This window comes from Chiloscyllium plagiosum, unplaced genomic scaffold (assembly GCF_037043375.1).
Source record: "Chiloscyllium plagiosum isolate Xiang-an unplaced genomic scaffold, Cpla_swu_hap1 HiC_scaffold_1, whole genome shotgun sequence".
Lineage (NCBI taxonomy): Eukaryota > Metazoa > Chordata > Chondrichthyes > Orectolobiformes > Hemiscylliidae > Chiloscyllium > Chiloscyllium plagiosum.
In genome coordinates, this window is record NW_028270139.1 from 130,048,570 (window position 1) to 130,062,097 (window position 13,528).

General features: G+C 39.4%; 1 protein-coding gene across 1 annotated transcript in view; it reads right to left on the reverse strand.

Annotated features, from left to right (window-relative positions):
- Positions 1-13,528, reverse strand: part of smad4b (SMAD family member 4b) — a 110,196-nt gene that overhangs the window by 40,993 nt on the left and 55,675 nt on the right. Inside the window, exons 6-7 of the mRNA XM_087990636.1 lie at positions 12,746-12,865; positions 6,912-7,025 (exon numbers count right to left, since the gene is read on the reverse strand). Of these exons, the coding sequence (XP_087846762.1) occupies positions 6,912-7,025; positions 12,746-12,865 (234 nt within the window). The remainder of the gene's footprint in view (positions 1-6,911; positions 7,026-12,745; positions 12,866-13,528) is intronic.

The following is a 13,528-nucleotide window of genomic DNA, read 5'->3' on the forward strand; positions in this document are numbered from 1 at the left end:
AGAGTGAACTTTCAAGTTATGCCACAGAATGGGAAACATGCAATCGTTTTCCATTTTAGTCGTTACACACTGAGCTGTACCAGATAATAAAGACCAGGAGTGAAAGTAAACCATTCAGCCCATCAGGGTCCAAACTTCAATGAAATTATGCGAATCTGTTAACCCTCAACTCCATTTTCCTGCCTTTTCATATAACCCTTGATTCTCTTACTGATCAAAAAAATGTTTATTTTAGACCCAGCCTCAACAGCCCTCTACAGTAAAGAATACCACAGATTCACAACCTTAAGAAGAAATTTTCCTTCTCTCTGTTTTACTGTGTAATCCCTTAACTCTCTGGTACTGGGCTAATGGTCAGATACTTGGTAGTGTGGATGAGCAGAGGGATCTTGGTGTCCATATACACAGATCTTTGAAAGTTGTAACCCAGGTAAATAGTGCGGTGAAGGCGGCATATGGCGTACTGGCTTTTATTGGTAGAGGAATTGAGTTCCGGAGTCCTGAGGTCATGTTGCAGTTGTATAAGACTCTGGTGTGGCCGCATCTGGAGTATTGTGTGCAGTTTTGGTCACCATACTATAGGAAGGATGTGGAGGCACTGGAACAGGTGCAGAGGAGGTTTACCAGGATGTTGCCTGGTATGGTAGGAAGATCGTATGAGGAAAGGCTGAGGCACTTGGGGTTGTTTTCATTGGAGAAAAGAAGGTTACGGGTGACCTGATAGAGGTGTACAAGATGATTAGGGGTTTAGATAGGGTTGACCGTGAGAACCTTTTTCCACGTATGGAGTCAGCTATTACGAGGGGGCATTGCTTTAAATTAAGGGGTGGAAGGTATAGGACAGATGTTAGGGGTAGGTTATTTACTCAGCGAGTCGTGAGTTCATGGAATGCCCTGCCAGTAGCAGTGGTGGACTCTCCCTCTTTATGGGCATTTAAGCAGGCATTGGATAGACATATGGAGGATAATGGGCTAGTGTAGGTTAGGTGGGCTTGGATCGGCGCAACATCGAGGGCCAAAGGGCCTGTACTGCGCTGTATTCTTCTATGTTTTATGGTAAACCCTCTGGTCCCAGACTGTCCCACAAGGTGAAACAATCCTTCCACATCTATCCGGTCAAGTTTTCAAAGAATCTTGTATGGTTCAATATGATTGGTTCTCTTTCTTCTAAATCCCAGTGACTACGGGTCGGTCTCTTATCAGCCGCATTTCGTAAATTCAATTTGACTGTAACACAATTTGTGAATTGCAAACTTTTTTTTTTAAAAGCAAACTCCCATTCACTTTTATGTGATTCCATCCCCTATAATACCAAACGGCTGTGGTTTATTCTGCTGGTGCATCTATTGCAACAAGTTGTCATTAGTGTGTCTGTGTGTCTGTCTGTCTGTCTCAGTTTTTTTGCTTCTATGTGCAGCTAAGGTAGTTTTGTTTGCTTCCATCAGTGAGAGAAATAAAGTGAGAGCCTCAAACCTGCTCCCAGAGCTAACAGTTTAATCATTTCAGGGCTAATCCCAAACTACGCTCCACCAACTTGTCAAAGAATGCCATCCCACATCAAATTCCACTGCTCTCAGGGAAGTGAATATTGGAATACTTTGCTGAAATGCTTGCTGGGATTCTTCATGGAGTTTGGAGGGGGTCCGAGGAGTTAAAAGAGCCAGAGATAGGGAGTGAAAGGATGTGCAAATACAGCAACGTGCAGTGACCACTGGAAAGTAAGCAGGGCCTTTTGTTGAGCACAGGTTCAGTTGCTGGCTATTAGAAGCTTCAACACACATCGACTTTACAACGGCTTGGGGGGGGGGGCGTGGAAAGGGGAGGTGTGAAACTAACAACGGACTACTGGAGACCCTCATCTCTCCCCACCCCTCCATCTCGAAGATATGTCTGATCCAAGTTAATCCAGTCTCCAATTGAAAGGAGAATGGCGAAGGCTGGATCTGAGTTTCAGCCCCTCATTCTCTCTGAAACCCAAGAGCCATCAAAACCTCCAGCCATTTAGAGCATCCCAGCCCGTTAGCCACCCCTTCAAAACGAAGATTTTACTTGTGCCAAAAGAAAATTTTCTGTTTTTCGCTCTTCGGAAATATTTTTGGAAATAAGTTTGTTGGGGAGAAATCCCATTGTTTGAACATCTTTATCCACATTATGAAGTGACTTCCTAGCTGGAAATGAAAATTATAAACCACAATAGGACTTAAACAGCACTGAATTGAGCAATCAGGCCAGTGCTAGCGAATTTTAAGCGGGATGTTATTTAATTGAGAAACTCCCTTAAAGTGCTACATTTACTGTATTAGTTCACTGAAATATATGACTTTAAAATTTACTTCAATGTGCCATCATTTGTGTTAGGTAGGTAGGCAGGCAGTAGACTGGAGGAACACAGCAAGTGGGCAGTAGCAGGAGGTGGAGAAGTTGACCCTTCTTCAAGTTCTGAAGCCTGACAATTCTTCAAGCCTGTCTACTTTAGATTCCAGTATCTGCACTTTTTTTTTGTCTCTAACATGGAGTTTGGCTAACTACTATTTTTGTTTCAACTGTTGATAGTTCACCCCAACCCTGTTGTTCCCATAAGTGCAATTTTCTATAGCACAGCATCGCAAGGGAACACAACTATTGCATTATAGGAGAACTATTTGTATAGGCCTAACCTCTCCTCAGAAGAGGGTCCATCCATATCTGATATCAGCCCCATAAACGTTTTACAGACTGCCTCCAATGCCTTTATACCTTTCCTTGCATAAGGGACCCAAAACTGTTCACAATATTCTAGCTGTGGTGCAACTAGTGCCTTGTAAAGTTTCAGCAAAACCTCCCTACTTTTATACTCCATTCTGTTTGAAATAAAGGTCAACAGTTCATTTGCATTCCAGAAAGTATGGTACAGAAGTGAAACATATTCTTGTACCATCACAAAAATTTCGATATAATGTAATTGATTGATCTTTTACTTGGTTTCCCAGCATATACTATGAACATATTATATGCAAGAAATTTAACAAAAAAGGATCAAATACAGGAATAGGACATCTGATACAAATGTCATCATCTTTCATACAATTTTTTTCCCCTGAACATTCAAATTTTTGACAACTAATATTATTTCCTATCTTGTCCATTTCTTACACCGCTATGTCATTCATGATGTAATAAGTACACTGGAAGGGTCAGTAGAGTCATAGAGGTGTGTACAATACAGAAACAGACCCTTCAGTCCAACTCGTCCATGCCAGCCAAATATTCCAACCCAATCTAGTCCCACCTGCCAGCACCCTGCCGATATCTCTCCAAACCCTTCCTATTCATATACCCATCCAAATGCCTTTTAAATGTTGCAATTGTACCAGCCTCCTCCATTTCCTCTGGCAGCTCATTCCACCCACACACCCTCTGCGTGAAAAGTTGCCCCTTAGGTCTCTTTTATATTTTTCTCCTCTCACCCTAAACTTATGTCCTTTAGTTCTGGACTCCCCCACCCCAGGGGGAATACTTAGTCTATTTACCCTATCCATGCCCCTCAGGATTTTATAAACCTCTATAAAAGGTCACTCCTCAGCCTCTGACACTCCAGGGAAAATAGCCCCAGCCTATTTAACCTCTTCCTATAGCTTAAATCCTCCAATCCTGGCAACATCCTTGTAAATCTTTTCTGAACCCTTTCAAGTTTCACAACATCTTTCAGATAGGAAGGAGACCAGAATTGCACGCAATATTCCAACAGTGGCCGAACCAATGTCCTGTACAGCTGCAATATGACCTCCCAACTCCTGTACTTAATACGCTGACCAATAAAGGAAAGCATACCAAATGCCTACTTCACTATCCTATCTGCCTGCAACTCTACTTTCAAGGTCCAAGGTCTCTTTGTTCAGCAACACTCCCCAGAATTTTACTATTAGGTGTATAAGTCCTGCTTAGATTTGCTTTTTCAAAATGCAGCACCTCGCATTTATCTAAAATGGACCCCATTTCCTCAGCCCTTCATCTGATCAATATCCCATTGTAATCAGAGGTAACCTTCTTTGCTGTCCACTACACCTTCAATTTTGGTGTCATCTGCAAACTTACTAACTGTACCTCTTATGCTCACATCCAAATCATTTATATAAATGATGAAAAGTAGAAGATCCAACATCGATCCTTGTGACACTCCACTGGTCACAGGCCTCCAGTCTGAAAAGCAACCCTCCATCATCACCCTCTGTCTTCTACCTTTGAGCCAGTTCTGTATCCAAATGGCTAGTTCTCCCTGTATTCCACGAGATCTAACCTTGCTATCCAGTCTCCCATGGGGAGTCTTGTCGAACGCCTTACTGAAGTCCATATAAATCACATCTACCGCTCTGCCCTCATCAATCCTCTCTTACTTCTTGAAAAAACTCAATCAAGTTCGTGAGACATGATTTCCCACGCACAAAGCCATGTTGACTACCGCAAATCAGTCCTTGCCTTTCCAAACACATGTACATCCTGTCCCTCAGGATTTCCTCCAACAACTTGCCCACCACCGACGTCAGGCTCACCGGTCTATAGTTCCCTGGCTTGTCCTTACTACCTTTCCTAAACAGTGGCACCACGTTTGCCAGCCTCCAGTCTTCAGCACCTCACCTCTGACTATCGATGATACAAATATCTCGGCAAGAGGCCCAGCAATCACTTACCCAGCTTCCCACAGAGTCGTCAGGTACACCTGATCAGGTCCTGGGGATTTATCCACCTTTACCCGTTTCAAGACATCCATCACTCCCTCCTCTATAATTTTGACATTTTTCAAGATGTCACCATCTATTTTCCTACATTCTAAATCTTGCATACCCTTTTCCACAGTAAACACTGATGCAAAATATTCATTTAGTATCTCCTGTCACTCATATGTACACCTTCAAATCCCAAAAAGGAGTTACCATCAACTAGTTATTCAACAGAGGGAATCAGAAGCAATCGCAATCTGTATTTGAACGTTGTTTCATGCCAATTTTCAGCTGAAATCGGTGGAATTTTCCCTCTCTGTCCCAATGAAATCAGTTATTATCCCCCTTATAGATATTTCAAGGAGATTGGGTGGCACACTATAATTTTCACATTTGGGTAAAACATAGAAAACAAAAGCCATTAAAAACAGAAAGCCATAAAGCCAGCTGCATCATTCATGATGATTATGGCTGAACTTCCATCTAAACAACATGTTGAATGCTCTCTCCATATCCTTTGACACTTTTAGCCTCTAGAAATCTATTCCTTTCTTAAATGAATTCAGTAATTTGGTGCCCACCATGTGTGGTAGCTTTCTCATCTCAGTCCATCTATCTGGTCTACAAGGTAGCTTTGACAAAGGGTCAGTTAGACTCGAAACGTCAGCTCTTTTCTCTCCTTACAGATGCTGCCAGACCTGCTGAGATTTTCCACATTTTCTGTTTTGGTCTACAAGGTCTACCTTTTTTGAGTCTGTGAGCCTTTGTTCAAGAAGCCCTACCTTCCAGGCCAGATGGAATGTCATCCCTACATTAAGTCTGTCCAGATTTGTCATAATTATACAGGTCTCAATATGTTCCCCTCTAATCTTCTGAATATGGGTTCTGTCAACACGCTTCATACGACAAACCTACCATCCCAGAGAATAGCTTGGTGAATCCAAGCTGGACGGCTTCTTTTCTTAGACCGCATGCTCCTTCAGGTGTGATCTTACCAAGTCCTTGTACATCTGCAACAAGTAATCCTCACTCCAGTATTCCCATCCCGTCGGAATGAAGGTCAACATACCATTTGCTTTTCTAACTGCTTGCTGTCCCTTTCCTTGCTTGCTTTCAACGACCAGTGTACAAGGACACTCCTTGTACATCAATATTTGCCAATTTAATACCATTTAAATAACACTCTGCCACTCTATTTCACCTGTTGAAATGGATAGCTTCTTACTTACCTGCATTATACTGTACCTGCCATTTATTTAATCACTGATCCGACCTGTCTAAATCAACTTGAAGTCTCATTTCCTCCTCACCACTCAATTCCTCTTAGCTTGACTCTTAACAATTCTTAACTACCCTCTGTGTAATACATAACCGGTCTAGCCAGTGATGACCATAGCCTGTGAATGCTTTTTCAATTAAAATCTGAGGAAACTTGGAAACTGTCCGAAAAAAAAACTTGCTTTGACCCAAGATACTTGTTCTTATTGTGACTATAAGTTAAAGCATGAGCTTTAAGTTGCATCTAACCAGATTATGATCAGCCACACTTATTTAATGCTAGTGCTTATAGATATAGCTTACATCTACTCCTCGTGCAGTGCACATTACTAGTCCCCTTTAAAGATTCAAAGAAATATCCATCCACCATTGTGGGAAGCTTTGTCAGCCTTTGTAAATAACATTTTCCATCATCCAGAGCGCTACTTAATTGGATCACATCTGTAAGTAATCTTTTTCTGTGAAGACTGGAAGACAGTTCAAAAGCAACTCTATGCCCATTGATTGGCTTTCTGAAGTTAATTCATTTCACAAGTTTATTCTTGCTGCAATGAACTGGATCAAGGCAAAATTGAAAACTTATCTAAAAATTTATCAAATTCAAAGATTTTGTTAATACTACATTAACACAAATGGATACTAAGGCCCAAAATATTTGATCAAAAGCAGTTTTATATGAAAAGTTGAAAAGAAGAATTGAGATGCATTCAGCTCATCATTAAAGCCAGCATCATGTATAGACTATTCTTGATACCCAATCATCCTCTTGTCGATGAAATTAAGCTCAAATTCAAAACTGTGGGTACAGATATTTCATGATATTCTGGGTAGATTACAATGTAATGTTTTCTAAACTCTCAATCATATAACATCTATAGGGAGGTGCAAAACTAAGCACAATTGCTTGGTTGATACAAGTCCTGCATCAAGACTTACAGTAATGGCCAGCATGATGTATAGGGGTGTGGTGCTGAAGATGTCCATTCTGGTGGTGAGGCATGTTAGGGGTAAATGCTGCTGTTCTGCTTCCAGTCCAAGTTGTAGTGCTATCTGTTAGGTTACAAATTGGGAATATATGGTTGTATATATCAATTTTTATAACAAATAAATCTAATATCTTCAACAAATAAAAATAATTAATCCCCAAAGTTGCAAATAATGTAAAAAAGCGACGTAACATCACAATGCCTAATCAGTTAAATTGTTGAAGAAACTTAACTTTAAATTATCAATGTCTTACAGTTTTTGAAATCACACACCAAGAATCCTAAACACAGCTGAATTACAGCTTTCTGTTCTTAGCAAATACAAACACAGACATTTTCAAATCTAAAGCTGCCAAACCCTCCTTCCACAACACAATAAGCCTATGTTGATAACTCAAAAAATAAGTTTTGCACATTTTCCAAAGAACACAAAAGTGGCAGTCAGAAACTGGTCACAAACTGACATTAATTTTACAGTTCTAGAATTTCACAAAACAGGCCATTTAGTCCAAATGGTTCATGCTAGTTATCCCTCAGCAAAATTCCTATGGACCAAAATATCAACAGTTACGTGATAAAGCAAACACCCACTACGTGACAGAGAATTCAAACAGCTTCCTCCATGGAATGGCAGAGATGCACAAGATGGCAAAGGATAACTTTGATTTAAAAGTCACCAGATACAGTTAGTGAATTTAAAACAAAGCTTAACAGGAGCGAATTTTAACACTTATTGAGATAATTCACTATTGAAGTCTCTCAACCTTGTTTAACTTTCTATTCAAGACTACTTAGTTTCACATTGACACACCAAATGTTTATCAATGTAGTAAGATTCCAATACCAAAGGTGATTGTTCTTAGCTAAATTTATTGGAGACTAAAAGTAATTCAACAATATAGGGCATAAGTACAATAAATGGTCAGAAAATGTCAAAGCATCAAAACAGAAACTTTTACTGCCACCTGCTGTTTTTCAAAGTATAATAAAAATTGTTTTAATTTTAACAAGGAATAATATTAGAAATACCAGAGCTAAAAGATGTGTAACTGCACTGAGTTTACTCAGTAAATAAACTGTATATGAAATTATCCGACTATACTAAAGATCAACTACTCAAATGCAGAATTTTAAAACTGTAAATTTCTAATAAATTGTTTTATACTTGTGCAAGTATTACACAAAACATGTGCATTTGTAGAATAAAAAATGTAAATTGAAAAGGAAGAAAATGACATGCCATCAGATGCAGTAAAATCTGTTTCATAAAATGGAACACAGCATAAGAGCTTTTCTTTAAAAACCTTTATAAAGTGAAAGGGTCTACGTTAAGAGGTATGAAGTGAAGAATTGCTTTGATTCAGTTTTATTTTGTGGACATAATCTTGAGATGGAATTGCAACTCTTCAAAAAGGTACCATAACAAAATTTTAGTGGTAAGTGTCTCAAAACAAAGAAACTGTAACTAATTATTTCCAGATATGGAATCTGCCTATATGGCTAAGGCTTTGGGTATAAATAGCAGAAAATTTGTCATGGTTAAACTGCAAATTACATCTCCCGTCACTTGCATACACCGTATACAGTGCAAACCTCTTCTTCAAATCTTGCTTCTCATTTTGTTTTTAAATACTCCAGCCAGGTTGTAAAATGTATGAGGATAATTAACTGCTAGAAAGTGCAGGAAACATTTCCTTTTAGGTTAAGAAATAGGGAGAATGGGTGAATATCCAGATTAGTAAAATACAACTCGTGTTGCTATTATTGCAGATGCCACATCAACTGAGATTTTTTTTTTAAATTACCTTGTCCACACCTCTGCAGCAGGTGGGGCTTAAACCCAGGTCGCCTGGCTCAAAGGTAGGGATGCAAACACTGTGCCAGAATAGCCCTCCATGTCAAATGTATATGGATATGTGTATGCTCTACTTATGATTAAAAGCAGTTGAAACTAACTGGGGAAAGCTTAGGACATATTTAAGACCCCCTTTTCACACAGGAGGGGATGATCTGGGGACAGGAAAAGTGCACTGCAATTATGGTGTTGTGGGCATTATGTATAAATCTATGTGGAAGACAGGCGAGCTTGTGCTTCCTCCTGCTCAGATGGATGTTTTCCAACTAGTGGGTGTGGAGAATGTGTGGGTGGTAAAGATCTAGTGATTCCTATAGCCTAATCACAGTATCTGTGCAGTCAAAGTGACCACTGCAACAATGTCCCAGAATTGGCATAAGCACTTTCCAAATAAATAATCTCAATTATCTATGTCAATATTTAACAGCCAGATTACAGCACCTCGACAACGATCCCAGTCAGTCAATCAATTCGTATTCTCTCAGATCAAGCACAACAAAGTAGGTCTGTGCTCTTGTCAAGCCAAAGCTCCAGGAGCAAAAGACTACCAAGAGCATCGACAGCTGTGTACTAACCTGAACAAATCTGCAGGAACTGAAACATACTCTCAGCTCATTGGCCATGCAAGTTTTAATACAATAAGCGCAAAATTAGCAATTTCTTTGTTGAATACTCTAGATATATTTCCAAGACTTGTACAAATTACAGCCCTAGCAGTTCTTCAGCCTCCAATGAGGCTAGTTTAATCTGAGATTATAAAATGCTGGCTCATAAAAGTTTTGATATGTAGAAGTCAAGAATCCTTGACATATGCAATCCAAGCACATCATGAACTCCACCTTTTCTTTGCTTTTCCATTTTCCCCCAGATGCATGGTCTTGAATCAGCAGTGCAAGGTTCTTCAATTTTGCAGAGACATTCAAGTATAACCAATTACTCTACATAAGATGAGTTACTCATAAGTATATCTGGTGTCCTGCAATAATAAATATTATTTGCATAGACACTTCTTAATACATTGAGAACTTATAGTCTTTTAAAATATTTTCCTGTTGTCAAGACAACAGAGCCAAACTTTCAAGTTGTGGCAAGTTAAAGTGGGATAGATGCTTATGCAGTGCAACAATGACAGAATGTGATCAGACATTTCAATTAATTAACGATTTTTGGATGTATTAGGGGATTTGGGAGTGCAGCAACATACAGAAAGACAGACAACTTTTTTTTAAATCAAGAAAGGAAACCATTTTGTCCTTTTTTTCTGCAAGCTCACCCTGCAGACATGATGTCACACTGTGTGTGTAAGGTAAGACCCCCTTCTTCCAAAAGAAAAGTTACAGGTGGAAGATAAAAATTGTCTCCTGGTGACTCTCACTATTTCATTTCTCTCAATTAATTTTTTGTTTTTTGAAGGATTTTGTCTCACTCTGGTCAAGTTCTGTTTCTGAAGAGACGTTGGAGGGACCAGGCTCCATAGTCCCTTCACTCTGTGAAGTTCCTGAATCCATCTGGTTAGCCCGTAAATGTAAGAGAAGACCCTGAAGAGTTTGCCCTATTAGTTGCAGGGGAGTACGGAGAGAGTCAATGGAGCCACACAAGTTCTCCATGTGCTCATTCATGTCTTGGCGAAGTCCATGAATTCCCTCTTCAATCCTTTGGAAACCATCAATCAACATTGCATTGTGACATTCCTCGATTTTAAACAAGGCTTCTTCAGGGACCCAAGTTGAAGATCTCCATCTATTTGGCCCGTTATCTGGATCATCCCCTGGAAAACCTGGATGAATAATTTCTTGGGGTTCCCCATAATCATCATCCTCATCATCATCTTCAATGGTCACAAGGTTCGACTCCGCCATGGTATCTATGAGAAAAACAGGTGAAGGGGGAATCTCAGCATATATTGATTATCCAGGAGGACAAGTACATTCACATTGAAGGACTGAAAGAAGGATAACAAGGATGGTTCCAGGCCTAATGGAAGAGGCTAAGGAAGCTCATCCTGTTAATACTGGAGCAAAACCTGGTGTGGGGGTGGGATGTGATGGGATGGGAATGGGAAGAAATGAGGTATCATGTTAAAATCATGGAGAATTGGGTGAAATGCTCAGAGAATTGGTAGAAGAAAATCAGGTGTTGCTGCAAGCTAAAGTAACCACAAGCTAAATGTGCCTTGAAGCTGACACTTTTCATAGAGAGAGCTGATTGCAGTCTGCCAGTACATATTGATTAACTTGAAGTATACTTAGAGAAAATGGACCCAATTCCTGATTTGCAAAGTTTAAAGGAAGATTAGCACCAATAACAAAAGAGACTGTGAATTTCATGGATTTAAAAGCTAATCAATCTGAGTGGGACGACTGGCACTGGTATGATGTGCAGACACATGAGTGGTACTTCCTGCTAAAAGCTTTAGGAGACTCAGGATCTCAAGGATGAACCCTGCTTCCTCCACATCCCTTCTCCAATTATATCCTTGTAGAGCAACAGATTGAATGCAGGTTGTGCCACCGTTATTTCCTCTCAGATATATCTTGGGTAAAGAGAAGAGTGCATTGATTTTCTCCAAAAATTGACCACCATAACTTTGACATTTGCCACCTAGGGGATAGTATTTGGCTTTCTCCTTCCTGTAAAGCTCCTCCTCATGGTGCTGCACTTCTACAATCAGGCCACCCAACTTGTCTTCTCTGAAGTTTTGTTTTGCTGCATTTACTGGAAGTTTCCTGTGCCGTTAAATTTGTGCAATTTTCTCGGTCGCAAAGTGTAAACAAACTGAAGCAGCGCATTGTAACCATGCATTTCAAAATCAGCCAGTCGCATTTCCTGTGAAAATCACAATTTTGGTGCAACTCATGCAAAGAAATTCTAGAATGCCCCAAATCACAACTGCAACTTAATGCAATGGGAGGTGCAACATAATGAGTGGAATTGGGCCACATTCTTTGATGTACAGAAAATGCCAAAATGTACAGTATCAACCTTTGTAACAACTTAGCTCCTTCACATCCATTCCAGATTTTAAACATATAATTACTAACACAATCACATTATTATATAGTCTCTGTATTTCTCCTGTTCCAAACCAAAATGACAGGAAACTTAAATGAAAAACAATTTGATGCTTAACTGTTGAGATTCAGAACAATACAGGTTTCTTGATTCTAAAGCAATTTAAACAGTTCTTGGATTAGTTGGCAAAAGTGGAAAGGTAAATTCAAGCTATGAGCAATTTCATAGAATCAATAGCATAGAAACAGGTTATTCAGCCGACATGTTTCTATTTCACACTTATTATTTCTTGCCTGCATGTATTTCTTTTCCTTAATTCAAACATCAAGCCTCCTCTTAAACATGCAAATATTCTCTGCTTCCGCCATTCCAACGTAGTAGCAAGTTCCACACACTACATTCTACATAGATAAATTACTCCTGAATTCTGTGTTTGATTGCTGCGTGGCTATCGTACACTTATGCACCTAGCTATGAACACTTTTCAATTTACAAACAAGATTCAAAGTGTACTGCATTTAAAACGAGTCATTTTGAATCTAAAACAATATTTGAATCTTGGTGCAAAAAATTCTGAAATTAAGTCGAAATAAATTACTTGAAACCAGGATCAACTGTGAAAATAATTGTGGTAACATCTACTTAACTGCCAACAACCTAAAATTATACTTACTGACCCTGTCAGTGCATATGCATGCACAGAGACACACATAATGAGTGTGGTCTACAACCTGGACAAGATGATTCCTAAGTGGTGAAACGCAACCTATTATGCATAGTTTGGAGTGAACCAGTCAAACTGACATTTAGCATCATGTAAATTATAAATTGTGGGACAAATGACCAACAACTTAATTGAGGTATGTAAACACTCAGAATAATGATACTCAAATAAAACTCAAATACTGTTTCCTTACTGTGATGGTAGGTTGCTGGTTGTGTTGGAAAGCCATTCTGTTGAGTTGCTTGCTGAGGCCCAGAAGCAATCTGTACTAATCCATCACTGTGGTTCACGAGCAACATGTTGCTTGGTTGACCTGAGAAAAATAAAATTCAAGACAAAAATTTATCCTGAAGAATTTAGCTCAACAAATCTGAAACACTGATAGAAAATAAAAGAACTTAATGATGCAACTTCAGGTGAAGTCTAAGACTCTACCTATTGTAACACATTGTATCAGAACAAATACTACTCAAATTACCATTTTTTCTGATAATTTCTCTCCACCCAAACTACCAGCTTTGTGCAGAATTATTTACATGATTCACAGACGCTAGACAAAAGCCAAAGGTAGAATTAAGAGCCAGGACTGATCATTGCAACTCCAGTTACTTGTCTTTATGACCATATGATATACATTTTGCACATTATGCATGGCTGTCATCTTATATTTAGTAAAAGAAATGCTGCAGTGTGTTCCTATGGGTTGTTGACCTCAGTTGTCAGGAGATCTGTGTCAATGTAGAACTGTCTTTGCTCCATACAATAAAACAAAGGGCATAATGGCACAGTAGTTAGTATGGCTGCCACACAGCACCAGGGACCCAGTTTGATTCCACTCTCAGGCAACTACGTGGAGTTTTCACATCCTCAGTGTTTGCATGGATTTCTTTCAGGTGCTCCAGTTTTCTCCCACAGTCCAAAGATATGTAGGTTAGGCGCATTCTACTCCCAGGACAAGTTCCACCACAGAACACAG